This window comes from Hemibagrus wyckioides, linkage group LG27, assembly GCF_019097595.1.
Source record: "Hemibagrus wyckioides isolate EC202008001 linkage group LG27, SWU_Hwy_1.0, whole genome shotgun sequence".
In the NCBI taxonomy this organism is placed as follows: Eukaryota; Metazoa; Chordata; class Actinopteri; order Siluriformes; family Bagridae; genus Hemibagrus; species Hemibagrus wyckioides.
In genome coordinates, this window is record NC_080736.1 from 18,522,562 (window position 1) to 18,548,611 (window position 26,050).

The following is a 26,050-nucleotide window of genomic DNA, read 5'->3' on the forward strand; positions in this document are numbered from 1 at the left end:
TTGTTTTATCTCAACTTTTATTATGTACAATGATTCACAGATCACACATACATCACATCATTTCTATCATTTAAATTTTATTTTAAAAAAAAAAAAAAAAGACACTATAAACTTCACTGTTCCTCATTCAATTAAATTTTTAGCACCAATCTGTAAATTAGAAAACAGAATTCCTTTCTTCATTTTTTTTTTGTTCCATCATCATAATTTCTGCACATTTACAAATTCAAGCACTCAGTAGTAAAACAAAAAAAATTGAAAATAAATTACAAAGAGAAAGAAACCCCACAGAAAACTTTTCAGCATCTAATGGTACTGATACTACGTTGAAACGGTTAAAAAAAAAAAGAAAGAAAAAGAAATCGGAAATATATATGTACACATATACATATTTAATTAGTTTCCCCCAGGTTGTTTCAGTAAACAAAACCGACACCTTGTTTCCTCGATGTTAAATTCTGATTCACAGATGATAGAAGATCTAAGCTATTGTGATGTGATAACTGGAAAAGCGAAATATACCATAACAAATAGGTTGCACCATACAAAGAGTGAGAGTACATTGAGTTTATGTATAGATTATTGTAATGAGTGCGTATGGAAGAGAAAAAAAAAAAACTGAAACACGCTATGTATGTTATTAGCCGATATTATCCCTGTATTATATAAATACTGTCAGGTAATATGTGGAAAAGTGTGTCTTTGCTATTAATGAACATTTACTTTATTGCTAGTCCATATGTAAACTGCATGGTGAAACACAACCTCAAATGGAATCACTCACGTAAATATGTTCAGGTTCAGTTTTAATGGATTTTTTTTTTATCTTTATTGCCTTGGGTACTGCCATTTGAAAAATTCACATCAACTGTTTGGACACACTTCATTTCCAAAGAACACTGATCAAGTCGATTTCACTGAATTTACTGTGCTTTTCATTCCCACTCATCAGTTTTGGTAGCAAGCATGTACATTTTATATTCCCACCACTGACTTGTGAGGGACACATCTGACACATTACATCGGGTATAATAAATATCCAGAGAATGACGAATGGACATATTGACCAGCATAAAGTCCGGGAGCTTGATCTGATGGTAACTGAACATGAACAGAGTCTCCAGACTGTAGAGGCAGTACTGCACTTCCTGATGCCTGATCCAGAAAACCTTTTTTGCACTCATCATATGTATACATGACTGGTTCATTGTTCTTTTGCAGAGCCACCCACACATTGGCCCCTTTGCAGTGGACATGGTATGCAAAATAGTAAATTCCTGGTATACTGCAGGAGAAAATGCCAGTTTGAGGGTTGTAATTCTGGTTGCCATTGTACAAGATCTTGTTGAAGACCACAGGTGTGCCAACAGGTGGAAATGGTGTTGTTAGCTGAGCAGTAAAGGCAGGCATCTCAAGAACATTCCTGCCACTGAAATCTCCAGGCTTGATTTTCTGATAGGATCCTTGTTTGGCCCCATCAAATCCTGGACCCATGTCAGGAAGAATAGCACCATCAGCAGATGGAGGCCCCGGTGGACCTGGAGGACCAGGAAGGCCAGGTATTCCAGGTTTACCTGGAAATCCACCAGGACCTGGTTTCCCCGGTGGACCCATTGGGCCAGGAAAACCACCCTTTCCTTCACCTGGTGGTCCAGGCTTCCCTGGTGCTCCATATTCTCCCTTTGGTCCAGGCAGGCCAGGGGGCCCAATTGGTCCAGTGGGCCCCATTAATCCTGGGATTCCTATTGGCCCTTGACTACCTTTTTCTCCTGGAAGACCACCTTCCCCCTTTGGTCCAGGCTTGCCGTGAGCCCCGGGGAGACCAGGTAAACCCTTGTGTCCATTTTCACCCTGAGGCCCTAAAGGTCCTGGTAAGCCTCTGGGTCCTGGTTGCCCACCTTCTCCTGGGAGCCCCGATTTTCCTGGAAGTCCTGGAGGACCTGGTTCACCTGTTGGACCTACTGGTCCTTTTGGTCCAACTTCACCCCCCTCTCCTTTTAGTCCAGGGAAGCCAATGCCACCTGGGGGCCCCATGGGACCTGGTGGACCAGGTAGACCACCTGGTCCAGGTGGGCCAATTATTCCAGGAAATCCACCATGACCTTTCTCACCTTTCAGACCTGGAGGTCCAGGTAAGCCACCATGTCCTTTGTCACCTTTTGGTCCAGGGTATCCAGGTTTGCCAATTCCAGGTAAGCCTGGACCTCCTGGAAAACCATGTGGCCCTGGCTCTCCCTTTCCACCTGGAAGACCAGGTGGCCCTGGAAAACCATCCAGACCAGGTTTGCCAATACCTGGTAGGCCTGGGGGCCCTGGTTGTCCTTCTTCACCAGGAGGGCCTGGTAACCCTTGCTCACCAGGGAGACCAGGTTTACCAGGGCCTCCATGGGGCCCAGGTAGTCCATTTAGACCTGGTTTTCCAACTCCTGGTAGTCCTCCTGGGCCTGGTATTCCGGGAGGCCCAGGTGGTCCTTTTACCCCTGGTAATCCTGGAAGACCAAGTCCAAAATCACCTTTAGGTCCTGGAAGCCCAGGAATCCCTGGAGCACCCTTTTGTCCAGGCTCGCCACGAAATCCAGGCTGTCCAGGTAATCCCTGCACACCTGGTTTTGACAGACCTGGCAACCCAGGTGGTCCTGGGAGACCTGGAGGTCCTGGCAATCCTACTGGTCCCACACCACCACCTGGCCCAAAGTCACCTTTTGGCCCTGGCAAGCCCATTCCTCCAGGCTTTCCTGGCGGTCCTGGCATACCAGGTTTTCCAAATCCCGGGGGCCCTGGAGGGCCAGGTAGGCCTGGTTTCCCATAAGGTCCTGGAATCCCCTGACCTGGTGGTCCAGGGGGCCCCTGAGGTCCTCGAGGTCCCATAGGGCCAACCTCACCTGCAGGACCTTTCTGTACTCTGGGAATATTTTCACCTGAGGGGAGAATGCGATATTATATGAGAAGAAGCAAAGTAGAGAATGTGAGGAAAATGCAAAGTATATGTGTTATGTGTGTATTTTTTGAAAAAGCACAGATTGATATATTCAAGGTATAGCAAAGTATCTCACCTGAAGGACCTTTCTGACCTCGAAAAATATTTTCACCTGATGGGGGAATGCAATATTATGAATACACACACTGTGTGTAGAATTTTGTTTTGTACTAATTGAACAATGGATAGATATTCACATGTTTACCTGATGGACCCTTCTGTCCTCTGAAAATGTTTTCACCTGAGGAGAGAATGTGATATCATAAAGATTTGTACTGTGCATGGGAATAATGGGAAAAGTACAGTGGATCAATATGGTATGGCCAAAATCTGTTTTGTTCCCAGGGTTTGCACCTTATATATTAAACAATTGGTTATAACATGGGTGATCTATAATTACTGGAGATGGCTGCTTGGCTTGAAGGCTGAGACTGTCATTAAGTGACACAGTGCCAGCTTTCTCTGCTATTCAGACATATATATATATATATATATATATATATATGTACAGGTCCTAGAAGCCCAATTTGTTACGTGCAACATGGTTAGTTCAATTAGATTTTATTTGTATAGTGATTTTAATATCATTTTAATTTAGTTTATATTTATCCCTAATGATCAAGCCTGAGGTAATGGTGGCAAGGAAAATCTTCCTGAGACAATATGAGGAAGAAACCTTCCGAGGAAGCAGACTCAAAAGGGAACCCTTGCTCATCTGGGTGACACCGGAGAGTGTGGTTATACATAATAAATCAGCGTAATTTCTTAACTCCTTATTGATTTAAGACCTGCCATCGAATGTTCAATGATGGAGACCTGAGCGCGAAACCGACTGCTGCAACAGCAGTTCAAAGTCTGCGCCATAGTCTCCAAGTGGTTCAAGTGGTACAAGTTAATTTTCTTTAATGATATATGATTGTTAAGAATGCTAATTATTGTGTGGTTGAACCATGTGCAGGTCACAGTTCCTAGATGATATTTGTCTTGGCAAAAGCAGGCAAGTTCATTTAATTTAACTTGAGCTTTTCAGTGGCTTCATTGTATCATGAGATGGCAAGCAACAGCTTGATGACGCAAATGTGGGCAAGACAAAAACAAAAACGTCTGTAGAAGAAATGTGGGCAGACTTCCTGCTGTGCTGTAGTGCCTAGATCTGGTACAAATTAATTGTGAAACCTGAAATGCACTACCTTCATTAAAACAAATACATTTTGCATACGGTATGTCCTAGCACAAAATGTTCCATATTAAATATATGACACAAACAACAACAACTGTATTCATTGATGTGATTTTATATTTTTAACTATATTCATACCTTTGCCTAGATTGGGGTTTGCCAAAGGGAAGGGCATCTGTAGCTGTTCCTTTCCATAGTATGGGAGCACAGGCATATCGTTTCCATATTGCAGATGAGGCAACTCCTTCCCTAAGTATTGCTGTTGGGGTATCCCTTCCTTGCCCAGTGGCGTGTGAGGTAACTGCGGCAGTGGTTGGTTTTGCTGGGCCAGCTGCTGGTGTCCATAATATGCCCCTGCTTGGGCATGATGCAACAGGTAAAGTTGTACCACCAAGGCAAATCCACAGGCAGAGTGGAGATGCATGGCCACGTACTGCAGAATGGAAGAAGGGTAAGGAATTGATGCACATGCATTTTGTACAAATATAGCAATAGCAGATTTGACATTTAGTAGACCGAAATGTTCTGGTATAAACCCAAGTGAGCTTCCCAAGAGCGTTGTTTTAGTCAAAAGCATCATCATAAAATAGCTCGGTAAAGGACTTTCTCCACTCTCTCACTAAGATAAACCTTTGACAACTTTTGAAAAATATGTCCCTTGTGTGCAGTAAGTGGATTTCAGCTGGTAAAAGTTGATGATACGTTCTCGTTTCTGCCAGGACTGGACTGCTTAAATAATTAATATTATAGCCTTAATAAAGAGCTGGAATTTGTGTGTCGATGCTGTCAATTCTGCAGCTCAGAATCATGTTGCAAAATAAAGCGTCAACAAATTTCCACAGATGTACTTTTTATATTTCAAATCATTTGACAACCATTATAAAAAATATGTGGATAAGACATCGATGGATAGAATAATACAAATAGGTTGGGCTGCTGTAGAAAAAAAATAAAATAAACAATGATGGGTTGGTGTACTGAAGTAAAGTTACTCTTATGATCCCACGGTTTATCATTTTTCCTTTAATGTGGTGTCCAGATGCATTTTATTAGTTTCATAACACAGAAATTTACCAACATTTTTAATTTATTAAAGTACAGCAAGTCACACATTTATCTGTTGTTGTGGAACATCCATGAAAACACATTCCTGTTCTCACTTATGCTAAAGCAGCTATAAACACCAGACTCTCTATTGTCTCTCTTAAGGCAAGAAGACAAAAAAATGGTTTTAGTAACATGTGTGTTTCTGAGAAACCTCAAAGCATAACCTCCTCTGTCCAATGGTTGTTGGTAAACTTAAGTTTGCAGCTTCAACTCTGTTTGAATACAATAGGATAAAACATATACAGAAACAATGAAGTGTTCAACAATACGTCTCCAGCTAAAGCCTGTACATGTAGTATGAAATATAACACTATCCTTGTATTTTGTGGTACACTTGATTCATTCTCTGAGTCTGGATTGGATACAGTGTGATTACTCAAGGTCTTCGAAGCTAAACGAGTTTAGAAATAATGCACACCCATTCTCTGTTCTAAACAGAAGGCCCTGTAGATGTAGTGTTCTATAAATTTACAAATTCTTCACAGATTATATACATGAATGTGTGTGTGTATGCTCATGCTCTGGAGTTAGTCATGGAACAACCTCAGATCCCGGATAACAGCAGCACAGTATGGTTCACTTTTCTTCTCTGCTCTATCACACCTGATTTTATTTGACACTCAACTCAAGAATGGTCGAACGCACCATTTCAATTTCCAAGAGCAAGAACAGCTAATAATGAATAAAGTGTAGCAGTAACACAGCAATGAGTAGTACCCCAGCTAATGTAAGCACTCTTTATTCTCTGAGAGAATGTCTTGCATTGAGCTTTACTGGCAGTGGAAACTATGGCTAATCTGGAACACATTCTGACACCTCATTCATAGAAAAACAGAACTTAACTGGGCGTGTTCCAAATACAAATGATGAATTGCACACGCTCAAGTGTTTAAGCTGGGAGTAAGTTGTCCAGTTGCCCCCTAAATTGTTGAGTACCACTTGTGTTACTGGGCAGAAATCCAAACGTTCTTCAAATAAAGATAAAATACCATTTACCATTTTTCTAACTTTAGTAAGAATTTGGGTTATGGGATAAAAGCTGTTGTTCTCTGTTGCCTAGCCACAATGCTCATGTATTGCATGTTATTTTTTTGTCCATTATTTCTATGGAAAGGGCTTATTTAAAGAAAGATATCCATCAGGTACCTTTTAACTTTTTAAGCGTTCTGGCTAGTACAGGCCGAAATATGGTTCTTCTCTGGCCAAACACCGTTAAGTGTTTTATGAACTTTACGGAGTGTTACCAATTAGAAGGGTTCAATGTAGAACATAGTTTGGAAGGACATAAGTGGAATGAACCTCTTATTTCTAAGACAGTATGCTTGATTACTTGGTGGGAACCATATATCCTCCAAGCTGGGTTGGCACCTTTGGTCTTGGGGGTTTATAGATTTAGATTATTCATTAATAAATTTTATTTCCCATTAATCAACACGAATGATGATAAATGTGGAGCTCCACCGCAGAATGCACAAAGGTTGAAAAAATTTAAAATTGAAAAATTTATTAATTAAGGTAACATTAGACATAAGTATGTAGTTAACACCAGCTGCCCATGTTTATTAGGCGTGCCAGTAAATTTACAGCCAAATTTAAAAAAAAAAAAATTTTAAATGGTCAAAATGGCTTTCAGGAAAAAAAAAAAAAAAAGCTGGAAATTGGTCTGAAAGAAAGCATCAAACCCTTTTTTTTAATAATGAAGTAAATATTTGTGTATTTACCCCCACCTTTGCTGATCAGAGCCACTCATTATTCCTTTTAGGGTAGCTACAAAGTTATCAATCCCAATGGAATCCAAATTTTTGTGCTAGTTAATACCAAATTAGATTTTTTTTTAAAAATGCAGCTTTTAGTTAGAATCTTTTCCTTCTTCATAGCAAGTGTGCAGCAAATTGTCAGAGAGACTCAGGAAAGCTTCCCTCCGTGCCAGCAGAAGTTACACTCTTTGTGGTTTTAGTCATAAACGCCTACTGTACAGGTCGCTTCCTTGTCGTTCTCTAAATAACATAAGAAGGTTTTGCATTTTGGACTATATATTTGTGTTAAGATATTTAGATGGTGGCTGTAGAATAAGTTACTACTTATAAAACACACTAGTTTCTAGTTTCAGTAAAGGATTATTGTGAGGCAACATCATGAGTGCATTTCTATCATTGAAAGAAATTTGAGAACTTATAAGCTATACAAGTTTCCCACTGTCCTGAGGGTACTGGTCTGTCTTGCCTCATACACGTCACGTCACCTCAAGAATTTTTAGACATACACTTTCTATGACTTCTCCAATGTGGAAGTGATTTTAAATGTGTTATGAAGGCCCTTTGTAGGTGCCTTCACCAAAATGATCGATCACTCACCGGAGCAGAAACGACAACAAACCGACAGCATGCAGAAAACAAAAAACACCAGGGCTGTTAAACCACAAAGTAGCTCCGAATGACGGAGAAATCTCGGCTTTCACGTCAGAACGGCGGACGACTGCCAAGGCGTTTGATTTATGAAAGCCATACGTGTGATCTGATTTCTTCCTTTAATACGTCGGGGAAGACAGACGAGGTGTTTGGGGGTTTAGACAGCGTGCTAATCACTTGTGCCTGGCATGTTTGCTGAGACGAATATGAGGAAATGAATAACATGCCAAGCGACTTTGAGATCACCACATTAGCCAAGCACAATGCAGGAATCCGAGGCCACGTTTATGACCTCTTGCCAATGCACTGGCACTGAGGGTCTGGGGTGTGTCCAAAAAATCCTAAACGAGATTTCAACAAGCCCATTAACAGAACCGAAGACGGTCCATACAGCTGTGAATCTTGTGTTCTTGTATCGATTTGGAAAGGGATGATAGAAAACATGTGGTTAGAAGTTTCCGCACTAAAATGCAGAACTCTGCAGTAAAGAATTAGCATAGTGAATGAGCAGGAAATTTTTCCAGTAGTCGTGTATAATACAAAAAAATAAAAAATAACTTGTTTTTTTATGTGGCTTCAAATTTGACTGCAGTTCAATTCCATGATTCGTTGAACATGGTGATACAGCATACGCGGTATCAATATATTCACGATTTTACTGTAATTTAGCAAAAAAGCTTGTAAAATCAACAAAATGGCTTAATTTAGACTGCGGGATTACAATCGCACAGCAAAAGCAATGCTATGGCAGTGTGCACATATGTGAATAGTGTATTACAGTGATGTGTCATTTGCAAACGATTCAACTCTTTGAATCGCCTCTTTTAAGTGAATGTTGAAAGACGACACAAGCATATGAGTCATTTCTCCCTTTCCTATAACAAGCAGCATCATACCTGTAATGTAACTGAATCGAAAGCCTTCAGTGGAAACTCCATTTCAACATCCGAGCTGTTCGTTAGAGTATTTGACCCTCAGCTGAGTGAATGAGGCAGATTAACAGGATCCATATATTTTTCTGCATATTTTATAAAAAAGTATTTTGTTCATTTGAAAGGCTTAGTAAGAGTTCCTGTGGGGAGGAAAAATGCCACATGATGAAAAATTGACTGTCAAAAAAATAATTTTCTCCAGTTTAAAAAAAAAAAAAAAAATGTGGTAAATGAGTCATTTAAGAGTCAACTCTTAGTTAGCTGAGCCAAAATGATCTGACTCACTGAAAAGCTGGAAATTCCCATCACTATCATATTGGAAATAACAAAGTAACACATTTAATATTTGGAGAAAGTATTCTGGGGAAATTTTAACTCTATTCACTGTTAGAGAACAATGTTGTGTTATCATTAATAACTAGCTATTTTACATTGGGACACTGGGAGCTTATTGATGATGTGCCTGCATATGTAACTTGGTAGATAGTTTGCTAGCTTGAAAATAACTACCTAGTTAAATCAGTGTTGCTACTTCTATCTTCATCTCAACGATCATATGACATCTTTTTTTTTTTACTGAACTTTTGTTAGTGTAGCTCATTTTTACATTAAAACATCAATTCGGTCCATCGTAGCTAGTTTAAGTTGGGATGTTACGCTAGATTTGATTTATACTACCTCGCCACAGATCTGTTTACTGTATCAGACAGTTAGCAGTAAAATCCTGTGCTGTCCCATTATCATTACATAAATATAGCACAATTTAAAGCTTTTGCAGATTCTTAATATCGCTAGCTAAAGTTCATACTGCAAAAAAAAAAAGTATAAACCTTAATGTAGAATAAATATTTAACCATTAGATTTGGAGTGTGTTAAATTATTAACATGCTAATTAGTACGATTGAGCATTAATTGGAGCCACGAATCATATCGTAGTTGAGCCTGAAGCATATGATGTGTAAGTTATTATTCTATTCGTTTCTTTTGCATAGAAATTTGTAGAGAAGACTGAAAAATTAGTGAAGTTTTCATATAGGCAAGTAACAAAGGCTGATGTGACTGTAGCTCAACGGCTTAACACAGCATTACAGTGTGTGTGTGTGTGTGTATAAGTAAAATGACCCTAATCCAAATAATCTCTCACACACACACACACACACTTAAATACAAATTGCACATCCTCCCCGCATCACAAGCCCCATGTCAAAAAAAGAAATACATAAAAAAAAAAAAGAGGATTTGCCAGAAAATATGAAGCGAAAGCCAAACTGTCTCACATCACCAATGAATATTCATAACTCCGTGTTTGAGGGAAAATAAAACAAACTCGCCATCACAAAAACAGCTGCAGGGTTTCAGATTTGGGGGTGGGGGACAATTCGGCTGGGAATAAAAGGTGAATAAATCAGTATCGGTGAATCGATGAACATCTCCTTACAGAAAACCTCAACCATATCAACAATTAAAAGCTTTTCTCTTAGTTAAAGAACAGCATTTCTATTGTTGAATAGATCAAACAAATTGTTATTTGCTTAATTAGCTTCATAAACTTATTTGCTTTAATATAGTTATTTTTTTTTTGGCCCAAATAATTAAAAGATAAATTACACTAAAAATCTAAATAACATTACATGACGTGGGAAGAAGCACATCATTTAAATAGTGAGTACACACTACAATTCACCAAAATCAAGGCATTTTGCAGAATTAAATTTTTTTAAATCTATAGTAATAAGCTGCAGAGTCTGTGCTTATGCTGTTAATCAGCTGCTCACGATTTTTTTGTTGTTTTATAAAGAAATCGAGCAATTTTTCTTAAAAAATAAAAATACAGTTCAATATCAGATCGCACAAGAATTTCTAAGTAAAAATGCCTGTTTATGCCTGGTCATGTCACACTCGGGGTCTGTTCATGAACATATTTATCTGAATTGAAATCAGCCAATCGTGTAAAGGTCTTATTTACCGCGAGCCAAAGGTGGAGTTCAGTAGCCAAGACACAAATCCAAAAAAGAAAAGAGGAGCTTTTGTTACTCAGTGTTCTTGGGGTTTGACAGCAAATCCGCTCGAGCTAGCCAGAGGAAAACATGCGCAGCAATTTCACCCATAATTATCTGCGATATGATCCACCCTGTAGCTTAATCCTCAAATAAAAACTCGCTTTTAGCCCAACTTTCCATGATTAGGATTTTTTGAAAAACACATTATCAGCCTTATGATTATCAACAAGGTTTGAATCAGTAGGCTAGGAGCTTTTGGTACTGTTTCTGTTTACTGAAGGCCATGTACCAGATAGTAAGTTTGTCAAAACCTTTACGGAGATCTGGTTCATTAGAAAGGGATTATGGGATTGACCAGTGGGAGGAGGAGAGCTGTGTCCTGAATGGAGCACACTGATGTATCATGGATACAGAATGCTCATCTTCACCAAACTCTTTAAATTTAAGGCCTCATAAAGCTTACAAAATTTCAGCTAATTGTCCTCTTTGTTTAGTGGCCGTGTCCCAAATCACACACCATGTCCACTATATTGTCCAGATAACTAGCCACAAATATGCAGCATAATCAGTCCACTCATTTGTGTAATGATTCACTAGGGTGAATAAATCAGTATCGGTCACTGAACCTTTCCTGCTGTGTGTGCTCCCTGTACATTTCCATATACTGATAGACATAAAGTTCTCGATAGACATGTACTCATAAAAGTTAACCCATTGTTCTCTCCACAGATTAAACTAATCTGTCTGTTATGTGGCTTAGCAACCAAACCGTACTGTTAAGTAAATACATGCTATAGCACTGCTTACTGATAAAATAGAAAAGAGAAGGGTTTTTTTTATTGGACATGTATGTCCAAATATTTCAATTCAATTATCCTCAATTATAAAAAAAAAAGTAAAAAAAAAAAAAAGAAAGAAAAGAAAAGTCTTTTCAGCCCTGCATGTGCCATTTTGTGCATTTTATCAACTCCTTTAGTCAATGAATCATTTTCAATGATTCAATTTGCATAAGAGATTGGATAAAAGATTGGAGTCATATTTCTTGAGTGGTTTTAAACTTGGTTCAGTGACTCGTTTCAAATTATTGTGAGATTCAACATAATACTTTCTTAGCAAAAGCCAGAACTGAGGTAAACACACACACACACACACACACACTTGCATGCAAGCACACGTTCCTACAGAGGTCAGTAGAGTGCAAAGCTAGGCTGCTGTGTGTGTGTGTGTGTGTGTGTGTGTGTGTGTGTGTGTGTGTGCAACTCACAGACACACTGGAAGACAAGCAAACACACCAAAGTACAAGCAAGCATGAATAAGAATTAATCAAAACCGTAATGAAAACTTGGAAACACACACACACACTTTCCTACAGAGGTCAGTGCAAAGCCAGCCATGCTAGTGTTTGTGTGTGTGTGTGTGTGTGTGTATCAAATTCGAACATATTTGAAATCAAATTCTCCATGATAAAGAAGGCTGTGCCTAGCATGGAAACACACACACACACACAACCATGTGAACACCAGACATACTGGAAAACAAGTGTGAATAAAAATTAATTGAAACCATAATGACAAACCTGGAATACATGGAAAAACACATGTAGTCCATGTATTCCGTGTGTGTGTGTGTGTGTGTGTGTGTGTGTGTGTGAGCATAAACTGAACTTTTTTGCACATACTGTCTGTCTGTCTGTCTGTCAGTCTGTCTGTTTCTCTCTTTCTTTATTTTCCAATGAATCTGCAGCAAGCACACACAGTAACGCACCAAACGTCATTTTGTGCGTGTGCACATATTTCAGTCGTGTGTGTGTGTGTGTGTGTGTGTGTGTGTTCATCCTGACAGTGCAGGAATGTAGAATCAGCTGACGGAAATTGACAGTGAGCCAACGACACAACTGAAGCTGTAAAACACATTCTCTCTCTCCCTCTCTCTCTCTCTCTGCATCTGTCTGTCTTTCTGTCTATCTCTTTCTGACTCTATCTATATTTAATCCTCTCTTTGTCCATCTGTGTCTTTTGCATTCCATGTATGTGTCTTTCTTTCTTTCTTTCTTTCTTTCTTTCTGGCTGGCTGGCTCTCTCTTTCTCTTTTTTCTGTCTGGCTCTCTGTCTTACTCTCTCCTTCTCCATCTATCTGTCTACTTCTTTCTGTCTCTCTGTCTGTTTCTATCTCTCTTGCTTTGGCTGTATTTATCCATCTGTCTCTCTCTCAGTTTGCCTCTCGGTCTTCTCTCTGTTTCTTTCTGCCTCTCTTTATCACTCCACCTCTCTTTTTATCCATATTTTTCTCACACTCTATCTCTGTCTCTTTCTCTCTCTCTCTCTTTTGTCTTTCTTTCCATCTTGTTCTATATCTAATGGTCTTTCTCTTTCTGTCTCTCTATTTATCATTCTGTCTCTCTTTCTTTTCATCCATCTCTCTCTCTCTCTCTCTCTCTCTCTCTCTCTTGTCTTTCTTTTTATATTGTTCTATATCTAATTGTCTTTCTCTTTCTGTCCATCTCTTGCCTCATCTCTATGTATCTCTCTCTCTCTCTCTCTCTCTCTCTCTCTCTCTCTCTGTCTCTAACATTAGCTATACTATTCTATATCCCTGCAAGCTTTTCTTTACCTTTCCAGAATGTTCCATTTTGTCTTGTTATATCCTGTGTCTGTTATTTCCCAGCCCCCCCAGTGCTGAATCTCCAGTATCAATGCACTTTTGTAAATAACAAGAGTTTTTAGACTCTCATCAGGAATGGGGTTAAGTTTCTTCACCAGTCAGAGAACAAACAAGGACAAGCTCATATTTCCAAACTCCATAATAAAAAAGAACCGCTCGCTAAAATCCCGAACACGTGCAAACCCGAACGTTTTACAGGTGTTTCCTCTGGAAAATGGCTAAATGGAGCAAAGAAGGAGAGCATGCTGGCTTAGTTGTACCTGCTTTACAGGATACTGACGCATTTCATGTTGCGGAAAAAAATTCCTGCGGATATTTCAGCTATTCGTCACAAATCATTCCGGGGCAAACGCTACTCAACTGGACAAACACATGGTGACAGATTTATTTGGTATGGAACCTGAAGGAACACCGGCCATGTGGTTGAGTAAACACATGTTTTTCACCGTACCACATGTGTTCAGTGCGCTACGAACAACGACAGCTGTCATAAAAATAAATATGAGCAAGAGAGAGAGAGAGAGAGAGAGAGGCAGAAAGAGAACGAGAGGTAGAGAAAGAGAGAATGGGGTAAAGGTAAAGAGAGGGGGAGAGAAAGAGAGGAAACTGGGTCGATATAAAGAGAGAGAGAGAGAGAGAGAGAGAGAGACAGAGAGAGAGAGAGAGAGAGAGAGAGAAAGAGAGAACTGGGTAAAGGTAAAGAGAGAATGGGGTAAAGGTAAAGAGAGGGGGAGAGAGAGAGAGAGAGAGAGAGAGAGAGAGAGGAAACTGGGTAGATATAAAGAGAGAGACAGAGAAAGAGAGAACGGGGTAAAGGTAAAGAGAGAGGGAGAGAGAGAGGAAACTGGGTAGAGATAAAGAGAGAGAGAGAGAGAGAGAGAGAGAGAGAGAGAGAGAGAGAACAGGGTAGAGGTAAAGAGAGAGAGAAAGAGAGAACTGGGTAAAGGTAAAGAGAGAACGGGGTAAAGGTAAAGAGAGAGGGAGAGAGAGAGAGAGAGAGAGAAGAAACTGGGTAGATATAAAGAGAGAGAGAGAGAAAGAGAGAACGGGGTAAAGGTAAAGAGAGAGGGAGAGAGAGAGGAAACTGGGTAGAGATAAAGAGAGAGAGAGAGAGAACAGGGTAGAGGTAAAGAGAGAGAGAAAGAGAGAACTGGGTAAAGGTAAAGAGAGAACGGGGTAAAGGTAAAGAGAGAGGGAGAGAGAGAGGAAACTGGGTAGAGATAAAGAGAGAGAGGGAGAGAGAGAATAGGGTAGAGAGAGAGAGAGAGAGAGAGAGACAGAGAGAGAGAGAGAACAGGGTAGAGGTAAAGAGAGAGAGAAAGAGAGAACTGGGTAAAGGTAAAGAGAGAACGGGGTAAAGGTAAAGAGAGAGGGAGAGAGAGAGGAAACTGGGTAGAGATAAAGAGAGAGAGACAGAGAGAGAGAGAGAGAGAGAGAGAGAGAGAGAGAGAACAGGGTAGAGGTAAAGAGAGAGAAAGAGAGAACTGGGTAAAGGTAAAGAGAGAGAGAGAAAGAAGAGGGTGGAGGCAAAGGCAAAGAGAGAGGGAGAGAGAGAATAGGGTAGAGGTAGAGAGAGAGAGAGAGAGAGAGAGAGAGAGAGAGAGAGAGAGAGGTAAAACAAGTATTTCTCTTTTATCGATGTATAGTTTATATTTTTTTTAAAGTGCCTCCCTGATGTATTTGATACAGTCACTCTTATAAAGCTAATCTAGATTTATTTCATTTGTGAAAAAGGTCCAGAACTGGAGCATCCAGGAATATTCTGGTGAATCACCTCATGCAGTTTTCTTCTTATTTTAAATTCAAGACACATTTGGTGCCTTTTACAAAGCTAACATAGCTAACAAGTGACAGTCAACTACCTCAGCCAAAACATCTGCAATAAATCTTCCTACTCTGGCTTTTAATAACACAGTAAAGCTCTGTAAGCTCACCTTGAAATAAACAATGCTTCTAGCTTTGTTCAGGGATCGTCCATAAAGTTAGATTATTTTATTTGACGACAAGCTTCTAATATTTGCTAGCTTGGGGATTTTCTGTATAATTAGCTAACTAGCATTGTTTGAGAATGTTTGTTTTCTACTATTCACTAGCTTTTGTTTAGGGTTAGAAGATTATTTGCCTAATTAGATTTGAGGAACACTTTTCTTACATGAGCTAAAGCTTAGAATCTTTCTGGAAAGATTTTCTCTATTAGCTAATTAGTTTTGTTATTTCTTATCATATCTTTTGTATTTTGAGGAACTTGTTTCTAACATTAGCGAATGTGGGGATTTTCTTCATCTTGTTTGGTGTAGAAGATATTATCTAATGTTTTGTTTAGGGATTTACTCTATAATTATCTCTAGCACTGTTTGGAAATTTTTTCTGAGGTTAAGTGGCTATTGTTTAAAGATTAGTGCACAAGCTAATGTCTGCTAACTCGATTTTCTGTAACTGTAAATAGCAAGATTTGTTTAACATTCTCAAATTTCCCAACAAAAGCAAGCTAGATTGTTTATGGAGACCATTTAGTGCTAGACTGCTAGCTAATGTCGTGATGGAATGTTGGTGATCTTGTGCATAATATTCCTTTAGGAAGTAGAAAACAAAAATATATCTTGCTCTGTAAAATGCCGGTCTGTTCCCAGCACTGGAATAGTCTTGGGTATTCAGATACACAATCCCAGTGTCTCCACATACCCTTACCAACACAAGTTTATAACTTGAAAACATACTTTAAAATGAATCCAGACTTGCTACTGGTAGACAAATGTAATTCACAGGAATCAGGCTACCAGCAGGTTTCATTTACATAAAAATACCGCTTTATTAAAAACACCTGTTGTAAATGAGTCACGTAGTCTTACTGGCTGTACACAGAGGACAGAAACTGAGCAGTTCTCCACTCAGTGCCAGGGCCACCCCTGAGATTCAGATTTTAAACATTTTATCTATTGGGATCTCCAACAGGTGAATTGATCATCACTCCTGCAGAGGAGGCTTATGCTGTACATATATCCTGTATGATCTCCAAGTTTTACTATCCTGCTTTAAAGGTTCCAGCATACCTTACTGTTTTCTTTTCTTTCTTTTCTTAACTATGGAACTATTTCACGTTTCGTTTCACACAGTAATCATCCATACCGCCTGATTTTTGCTAATTGTGTCACAATTGTGCTAATTTCCTTGGTGCAGCAAGTACGGAAGATGGCACCTGATGCAGGCCAGCTTAGAATTTTTATATAAAGTGTTCTGACCTTATATAAAGAGAAGAAAATGAGAAATCAGTCAAATCATACAACAAATCGGACTGAAAAAATATGTCAAATATGACACCGAACCGATGAGCCAACATTCTCAATTTTGGATCTAAGCGTCCCGTTCAGCTATAAACACCTTGGTTATGAAACACATCAATCCAAAACAGATCTACAGGCAAAGCATTCCGAGCATCTCTGGCTTCCCATGGCTGTGTCCGTGTTACACAACCATTCCGAGGAGCCAGATAATCCGAAGCACAGCCGGCTGAATCACTAACAGGAAGACTTCACTTCACTCATGTTTTCGGTTTATACATGCACCAGGTAACGCTTACCTCTTTCCCCTCTCTTGTTGTCCCTCACTCTTTCTCTCACTCTTTCTCTTACTCGTTCTTTTTTCCTCTCAGGGAAGTTGAGCTGCAGCAGAAGGATGCAAAAACCAAACTGTGGTTATAAACCGCACGCAGCATGCCGGAGACTTTTATGGGCAGGTGGGAGGGATCTGGCCCATTCACAGAGAAGGAGGAGAAAGAAAGAGGGAGAAAAGTAAATATGGAAAAAAGATAGAAAGAAAAAGAAAGAAAGAAAGAAAGAAAGAAAGAAAGAAAGAAAGAAAGAAAGAAAGAAAGAAAAAGAAATTTCTTTCTAATAAACAAGGTCTAACTCCATCAGGATTGTTGTTGTAAGACAGCATGAATGGAAACTTGTCATAGACTTCTTCTCATCCATGAAAGTGCCTTGAGAAGCATAAATAATGTCTGTATTAATAATAATAATAATAATAACAATAATAATAATAATAGTAATAATAATAATGATAATAATATTAATGATACTGCCTGCAGCACAGACCTGCCATGAACAGGAGGAAAAGGAGGATCTGTCTGGGATCTGGGTCCAGCAGCTGCTTCCCATTTGCAGTCAGTATCGAAAATATGAAAATATGTTTTTGTTTGTGTTGTAATGTTGCCACCTGCCATGTTGCTTTCAGCCCTGGACCTGTTCATGGGAATAAAACATCACAAGCCTGAAGCATTTCAGCTTCCAGTTCACATCATGAAGCTCCACAGCATGCCCCTGCTTGTTCAATTGATACAGCCATATCTATGTAAACAATGGCACATTAACCTTTCTGCCAAAACCTCAACTCTGTACCTCCTGACATCAACTCAGTACCTACCAACTGTATCTTCACACTTTCTGACCTTATCTTTGACACCTGCTTTTCCTATTTCCTTTTCCTATTTCAGTGCTTTCCAACTGTTATACATCTACCATTTGCTTTCTGTCAAAAACAAGCTTCCAAACATATGTCTTGCTCTAGAGCCCAACTTTACAGAGTGGACTGGACATCAGGAGTTAGGAGGCAGTTTTGGCCCATAGGAGGCTCATCCCAGCTAATAGTATTGAAGCCTCTTTCTCAATCATGCTGTACTTACTCTCTCACCTTAATAAAAGCCTGTTGTCATGGCTCTGCCAATTGGAATGAATCTGGTGCTCTCTTTTCAGTAAGGGCAACAGCAGCCTGGTTACGCCTGAATAATTAGGCACAAACCTAGCATAATAGCCAGCGACCACTGCAGTTGCATTCTTCTGGGATTGCTGTGAATCCCGCCCATCTCAACAACCTCAGGATAGTCCTTAGATTCTGAACATGTTTCTGGCAATGTTGGAACATTGCTAGTGCTCCAAACAACCCAAAAGGAAGGGTTACAAATAAGGAGTGGAAAAGATTTGAGCGATCATGATCTCTTTTGGGATCCCAAAGGCCCTGGCAACGCCTCTCTAGCCAACTCTGCACACATCCCACTCCATGCTACACTGTTGCATTCCTCAGCAGCATCTGAAATTATAGCCAATTTGTCCCCAAAAGTGGATGGGTGAGGTGGGGATTAAGTGCTGCATCTATTTTATGCTATTTTGTCTCTGGAACTGAATCATAATGGCCACCAGGGGATATTAATTCCACCAGGGGAATTGAGTTTGGTTACAGCTTGAAACCACCAATAATGCATATTATGTGCTTCCATGAATATTTACCAGAATATGGTAAGTCCCAGCTTGATTGGGAGCAGCGTGTGATGAATCAAGGCTCCGGAACAATGCCTTCACCTCAGTAACATGTCAATGGTCTTTGGAAATGCCTGTGTTCACCACATTGCCAGAATGCTGGCCCAGGCCTCACTCCCACACCTGTGGCCCCAGAGTCACCAACCTGAGCGGAAGAAGAGACAGACCCAGTGGGAGAAGGATGAGTAGGGAAACCCCAGGATTAGGGTCTGTTTTCAGGGTAAGAATGATAATGATGGAGGAAGAAGGTGGGGGCTTACCCCTCAGAGATCTCTCTATCTGGGTTTCGGACCATTGTGAAATTTTACAGGGTGTACTGGATGTGAGGATACAGGGGGCAGGCTTGTGTTGTCCTCACTGTACACACAGGTATATTCTGCTGAGCGCTCTCTCTCTCTATTTCTCTCTCTTTTAGCTCTTGTCTTGTGACTGACTGAAACACAGGAAATTCCTGCAAAGGCATAGTTCCTTACCATCTACCTTTCCCTGTTCTGCCCTCCATTTCCAAACCAGCATTCAACCACACCTCTGATTCCACCCAGATCTATGGTCATTACCTCGACTTTAACCATGGCACCTTCTGAAATGACACTCTAACACTTCATCCAGTTCCCTACACATTACATCTCCTTCCCAACTTCCCAAATTTTAGACACCACCTTCCATCCTTAGTCGACATTCTCTCCATGCTAGAGCATCTTTTTATATACTTAATTATATATAAACTGAACAACACCTACAACTCCTATGTTTCAGTATATCCTGATATAACACCTCTCTGCATTAGCATTAATATACATCCAACCCTACACTCTTAAGAATTAGGTAAAGTCTAGATTCTTCTGAGTACTCACATTCTCTCTCTGGGGGAACCCTTAAAGTTCTATGTAGAACCATATAAAAGTGTTTTTCCACATCAGAAAAAAATCCGAACTAGAACCTTTCTAAGATGTTAAACCTTCTATTATTCCTTACACCTCCCAGTCCAACTCAAGCCCTCTGCTCTCTTCTACACCTCCCAAAACCTACTATTATTCTCTATACATCCATGTCCAAACCCAAGCACCTGCTATCTGTTACACCTCCCAGTCCTGCCTCTACACTTGCTATCAGTTCTTACACATTTCAGTCCTGCTTTAACACCTGACACCTTCTACCCGAAAATCTGCTATCATTCTCAATACCTTCCAGTCCTGACTCAACACCTGCTGTCATTCTTTATACTTCTCAGTCTGTTTTCCAAACACTAACATCACTGCAAGTGATTAACATCTGCCTTTAATGAAAACAGCAGTGAATGTTACCATTAATCAAAGCAGGAGAAATGAATTTCTCCTGGATAACAACATGGAAGGAATAAATTATCCGTATTCAACCTCATTCTTTTAGCCAGACAGAATGCAAACTGCAGCTAAAATGGGCTTGAGGGCTTCTAAAACTTCCTGTTGTTTGATCTGAAGGCTGTAATCTAGCCAGATTGGCAGGTAGCATTGGTGACTCATGCTAGCAGCCATTTGCAGAGGCACTACCTCCTTTCCGTGTCACAAAGCAGAACAAACCAGCAGGATGTAGAAATGGATGGGTGAATAAGACCACTGAAAAAGCTACTTTTCTACTGACTATTAAGAACGTTTGGTTTACACGGTAAACAGTGTGGTTTCTGTAAGGACAATCAGAAATGTTCCCCACAGAATGAAAGAAGGGGTATTTACTTGTCTTACCGGCCTGCTTCAAAACAACTGGCCAAAACTCATCTGTTCATTATTAAAATACAATGTTGACTTGCACGAAGAAAACATTCTGTCTGGGAGGCTAACTCCTTAACATTAGTGCGCTGAGCGCTATGGTAATGGTACTAATTTGTCTGTCATCAGTTGCATAGCTATAAGCCACAGAGTAGTAATGTTATGAAATTCAGATTCCGTGCAAGCCCAGATGGGATCATCTTTGAATGTTTGTTTTAATACAAACCAGCATGAAACCATAACTGTTCTGTAAACATCACATTAATCCGCTAACACGCTAGCACCAAAATGATCTCTGCACCAGAGAGGTTTACACTCACGCACGACTCACTGTAGTCATTTTGGAGAGTGTCTCTAATGAGCGTGGCCGCTCATGTGCCGAAGCCTGAGAATGCGAGAAGCAGACATGAGGTCGTTAAGTTTAGCAGAGTGGTCAGTTCGCCGGGGTCAGCAATTTTCAGCAATTACAACCAAGTTCCAGTCATTTCATCAAGAGAGCAGGAACTGCCAAATGCTCTGGACTATTTAAATCAAGAAAAAAAGAAGTTGTTTTGTTGTTGTCCAAGCCTGCAGGTTTATCAGATGTTCTGGGGGTTGTCCAGAGGCCAGTCAAAAAAAGAAAACGGTGAAATATAGACCCTGGTCATTTTTTGCATAATCAATTATGGCGTGTGAATGTGCACATGGATCACATCTCTGCTATCTTTGTCCTCACTATGTAAGAGAGCCCTCTGCCATCTCTAGGTGGTATTGCAGCTGTCAGGTTTGGCCACAATACAGGAATGTTAGTCTTTCTTGGTGAGAACCTTTTATCAGCAGTATCGCATCGCTCCCCTCAAAAATTCAGACAGTACTGTTTTCCAAAATCCTTTATAGCCCTTAATGCTCCAGCTTGGCCAGAACCAACTCAGTCTAGCCACACACACACACACACACACACACTACAACCCATTTTGTCTTAGCTTTGGCGATCAGAGACAGAAGGCAAGAGTCCAAGTCTGTCACACGGCCCCATTCACAATTCAACACACAGTCATGGCCACTGCAGACATTACAGACGGTTCCGGAAAGTCTACATCACGTAGCTGGACTCATAAATAAACACTCGTGCATTCGTGCAAACATTCAGTGGATGGTGTAAGTTATCACAAGGATGGCGTTCACTTCAGCGCAGGGGATGTTTATGGATCTTTCATCACTCATCTGCTTCAACTATCCCTGAATAAATATTCTAAGTACATAAATGACATAAATGCATGCTTAAACAAACAACCAATGAGTGCTGAGCTTTTAGTTTCAACTTAAGCATCAGGTTAAGGTTTTCGACAGTCAGTTTAAAGTAACGTCCGAGGTTTGATCACAAACTGCTGAATCTGCTATCGCATCAATCAGCAGTTTCAAGGTCCGTGGAATGTGGAATGTGTTCGGTAGACAGAAAAAAACAGACTAGTTACTTGGCAAGATGCACAAACTATTGTGAAGGAATCAAGAAAACATTTCTTCACTTTGTACATTACATTTATCATCCATATGTGCTGGCGGATTGCCAATATTTACAGCCATATATATATATATATATATATATATATATATATATATATATATATATATATATATATATATTGTCTTAATTATCAATGTATTGGTTGGATCTGGGACTGTGGCAAAACTTGTCCATCATCATACAAAGCATAAAATCCAAGCATCTTGTCATTTCTGTCATTTTCTGCTGCATGAATATACCTGCAGTGTAGAGTCACTGCCTCCCAGCTTCAGGGTTCCCGAGTTTGGTGTATTCTCTGTGCCATTGGGTTCTCCAGATTTCTCCCAACTCCTAAAAAAAACACAGTAGTAGGAAACTTTAAAAAGGCAGAAATATTCTTCTCTTTACCTTCCAAACCTGTCAGAATTGACAAAAAAATACAAGAGTAAGTACTAAAACAAAACAAACCCTATTTGTTCTAAAGCAGCACAATATACTGCTATTAAGCAAGTTTTTAAAACAAAAAAATATCTACTTAAAACCAGGAATTTTTGGCGCAGAAAAAAAACAACAATGGATGAAAGAGAAGTGTCACGCTGTCATTGTGAATTGTGGCTTTGCTTCAGTCCAATTCCGTAAAAACAAGCCAGATTCCTCAGAGCCGGCATTAAAACGCTCCGTTAAGATTTAGCTGTGCGCTGGAGGCCAACAACACACTCAGGGTTTGTTTGAGTTCAAGAGCGGTTCCTCAGTCACCACATTGTCACACATCTCACATACACAACAAAAGTGTGATGTCATTCTAATGAATAACAAACACAGGGGTGATTGTAAAGTTTCCAATCAGGGTGTGTGACTTCAAGCAATCAGTCTGAAAAATATACAAATATACATAAACTTCACATCATACCTGCTGTGTTCCTTATTAAACAGGTTTATCACATTGTTTTGTCACCAAACTTATAACAGCTTATATTTCTCCAAAGAAATAAATCTTGATTCATTTCCTGTACCAGCACACACATTCCTCTCATACAACAGCAACGACAATCTGCCAACAATATTTTATTTATTCTGTGAAACATCTTCAAGACATTGAATACATCAAGCTGTTTGCTCCTATTTTTGCTCATGTTACCGCTATAAACATTCATTTTCTCATAAGCCTTCCTAAACTCCAGACAGCTTTAACTCTAACTGTTAAAAAAACAACTGGAGACTCCTTTCCTAAATGGTACTCGTGAAATTTCATATCTGCATGCTTATGACCATTATTTTATGTTTTATGCCACATCACAAAGTCTACAAGTACAACTCATTATCTTCTGTCGTTCCTCTTCTTCCGAGACACTTGATAAACACAGACTGAGACTGTTCACTTGTGGACTGTCCCATTCAGAGTTTCCATGGCCTCACACCGCTATTAATCTTTTACCCTTTTACTGGCCGCTCACACCAGGCACAGCTGGACCACTGGATTCAGGACATGCTGCATGTTTGTTAAGCTGATCTGAGGACAGATGTTGCCGTAACCAGGAGGACTTTCAGAATACAGAACAAAACATGGAGCCATGATTTTATACTATAAATATGTAGCAGCTTCAGAGTTCCAGGCCATTAGCCAATATATATATATTCAATGTATAATACTTGTGTACTTGTAGTTGAACTTGCACCAGATCTAACTGAAATCTGTTTTCCAATAAATTAGAGGTACAGTGGAACCTCAGCATAGGAATTTAATTTGTTTTGGAGGCGAGTACTTAAGGCGAAACTCATTTTCCCATAAGAAATAATGTAAATGCAGACCCAGCCACCCGAAAATATGACCAATATTAGCAATACGAAGCGTCTGTAAACTGTATGGCTGCTTACAAAGAACTGACTCAAGTCAAGCATTCCATGTCAAGGCTTCTCACAGGCAGTCGTGCCACCACGCTTGGGCTAATAATAGAACAGACCGAAAAAAAATGCCCGAAGCTTTTGAACGCATGCTGAAGGCAAAGTTGGTATCGTGGGTTGACTCTTTCAAAACAGCTTTCGCTGACTGAAAAAAAAATTTGTAAACTCTTAAAGTAAAGCTTTCCACTAGCACAAATAAGTTTTCAAAAACTCCTGGATGTATGCACAACTTAGCTGGCATTCGGTTCAGTTCGGTTCATTCATATGCCAAAAAATCTTCGTATGGCGATGCAAATTTCTTGCAAAATTTTAATTCTTAAGGCGAAAATTCGAAAGGGAGGGCATTCAAATGCCGAGGTTCCATATCACAATTAAAACTAAAGGAACAAACATCAGACATCAAATGCATATGACCTAATCGGATCAATTTTTGTTTTTAGGAATGTCAACAAAGAAAGTTTCTGAGAAATGTAACAGCATGAAAATCGTACATGTTAACAGTTGTAGTTGGTGACTTCCTAACATCTGAAGGTTTATTGCAGTAGCAAACTATAAGGTTTATTCAAATACAACATGAATTTATTCTTTCAACAGTAAGTTGAAAAGTCATAAGAACATTACTGGGAATATGAACATTGCACTTATTTCACTGTAACAGATAAGGGTATCTACTAAATGCACTAAATATAAAACCTCACAATTCACATTTAATTAGTGTAAAATTCACGTAATTAGCATAAGTACAAAGAAAAATCGGACGGACTGCTGAACGTCTAGAATATTTCGATCTCTTGGTTTTGTTGCCAAACATCTGTCATTTTCTCAATTCTCTTTTTTTTTAAAGTCATCTAATGACATCATTAGAAATCTCCATGACCCCAGTTCCGTGCTAGACTACAACGAACCGAACCCGTTTTCTTGACAGGAGAATCTGTCTCTCTCTTTCGCCTTGAGCTAAAATTTCATGGAAAGGACTTTCACACAGATGCAGAAAAACAGTGACGCTGCTCACATTCATGCAAAAAGATGTCACGTCTAATGTCACGTCTCCGGTCACAGTGACTAATCACGCACACCTGCACGGAAATAACCCGGACTTTCTCTCTCTCTCACACATACACACACACGCAATCTAGCCTTGCAATTCCAAGCATGTGATTTCTGTTACTCTTCATGACCCAAAGCTTTTTCAGTTTTGCCTGGTTTTGATTATAATTTTGGATTTGCACTCATCTAGCTTACAGATGAAAAAAAAAAATCCACCTTGACTCCCATATTAATCTTTAACATTAACATCTCATCTATTTTTTTTGTACTGTAGACCTGTTTCCCAGTGAATGCTTTCCTATGTTACCCACAATGCCATTCTACTTGCTCATAGTGATAGTAGTGCAGTGATTATTAGCCCTGGATTAAATGCATCTTTATGGTACTCAGTGACAATACATCATACCTTTGTGGCACTGAATGATTTCACCAACAGCAGCAGCTCTGGTCAGACTACAATAATGAGAAGTCCAGCAGAGAATTAAAATGTCAATTTAAGATTCACATTTAAGACATTATTAAATGAAATAAAATATCTTATACACTGTTAAAGATCACATGCTAATTAGACAGATGATTATTAATAACACTGCGCCTATCAGTGTACGATGTAGGATTATCGAACCTTGATTCAAAAAAATGTTGCAGTTTTCTGGACATTAGCCACATGCTCGGAAAATTCTAGACAGTCATGATGCTAAGAGGTCTAAAAGAAATGCTAATTTCTCGTTCTCCTCTAATAACACAGATGGCATTGTAAATATAGTGAGACTAAATGTGACAAATGAATCAACAGCAGAAACTTTCACCCATTCTGTCATTCGTCACTGGGGTTCCTCCAGACGTATGCTAACAAGCGCTGCGACAGGCTGTGTGTTTGGGTTTTTTTTTTGGCTAAATCAGGTCTAATCACGTCCGTCTTTCCTCGCCATCAAGCTGTCAGACTTCAGCTATTTCTGCCACTTTGGTAGCTGCACTAAAGACCTCGGTGCTGCAGCTTAGTGGCCTGTTGTGCGAGAGAAAGAGAAATGACAGGCCTGAAGGATTTTGAAAACATTACGACAGCTCAGAAACAGCAGCACAAAAACAAACCCAGCTGGCAGGAAGTGGGTCATTACCTGTCGGAGCAGCTTCCTGTGGTGATTTCTCCCCGAGCCAGGCCAAGATCTGTATGGGCAAAGTGGACTTTGGAGAGATTTTTTTGGCTTTAGTTACATTAATACGTGGAATGGTGAGTGTCTAATGAGACCTAGACATTTATAGCTAGGTTTATTCTTTTGGCAGATGCCTGCATCC

The 26,050-nt window shown here is 39.7% G+C and overlaps 1 protein-coding gene and 1 long non-coding RNA gene across 2 annotated transcripts; both read right to left on the reverse strand.

Moving 5' to 3' along the window:
- Positions 1 to 57: 57 nt before the first annotated feature.
- On the reverse strand, positions 58 to 17,001 carry col8a1b (collagen, type VIII, alpha 1b). Its single transcript, XM_058381899.1, has 5 exons — positions 16,843 to 17,001; positions 4,296 to 4,590; positions 3,183 to 3,218; positions 3,054 to 3,089; positions 58 to 2,918 (listed from the first exon to the last, which is right to left on the reverse strand). The coding sequence occupies exons 2-5, from the start codon at positions 4,579 to 4,581 to the stop codon at positions 1,018 to 1,020; spliced, it is 2,259 nt and encodes a 752-aa protein (XP_058237882.1). The 5' UTR covers positions 4,582 to 4,590; positions 16,843 to 17,001; the 3' UTR covers positions 58 to 1,017.
- A 1,439-nt stretch (positions 17,002 to 18,440) lies between these two features.
- On the reverse strand, positions 18,441 to 25,757 carry LOC131347643 (uncharacterized). The gene is made up of 4 exons (XR_009203812.1): positions 25,564 to 25,757; positions 25,161 to 25,207; positions 22,066 to 22,156; positions 18,441 to 18,722 (listed from the first exon to the last, which is right to left on the reverse strand). It is a non-coding gene; the product is annotated as an uncharacterized LOC131347643 (long non-coding RNA).
- Positions 25,758 to 26,050: the final 293 nt, after the last annotated feature.

Bases quoted from the DNA above. Each gene is read 5' to 3' on its own strand.
- col8a1b (XM_058381899.1), bottom strand. From the start codon at position 4,581: ATGCATCTCCACTCTGCCTGTGGATTTGCCTTGGTGGTACAACTTTAC. The intron at 3,219-4,295 runs GTATGAATATAG...TTCTCTCCTCAG, and splicing joins AAACCCCAATCTAGGCAAAG to GTGAAAACATTTTCAGAGGA. The intron at 2,919-3,053 runs GTGAGATACTTT...TTCTCCCCTCAG, and splicing joins AGGTCAGAAAGGTCCTTCAG to GTGAAAATATTCCCAGAGTA.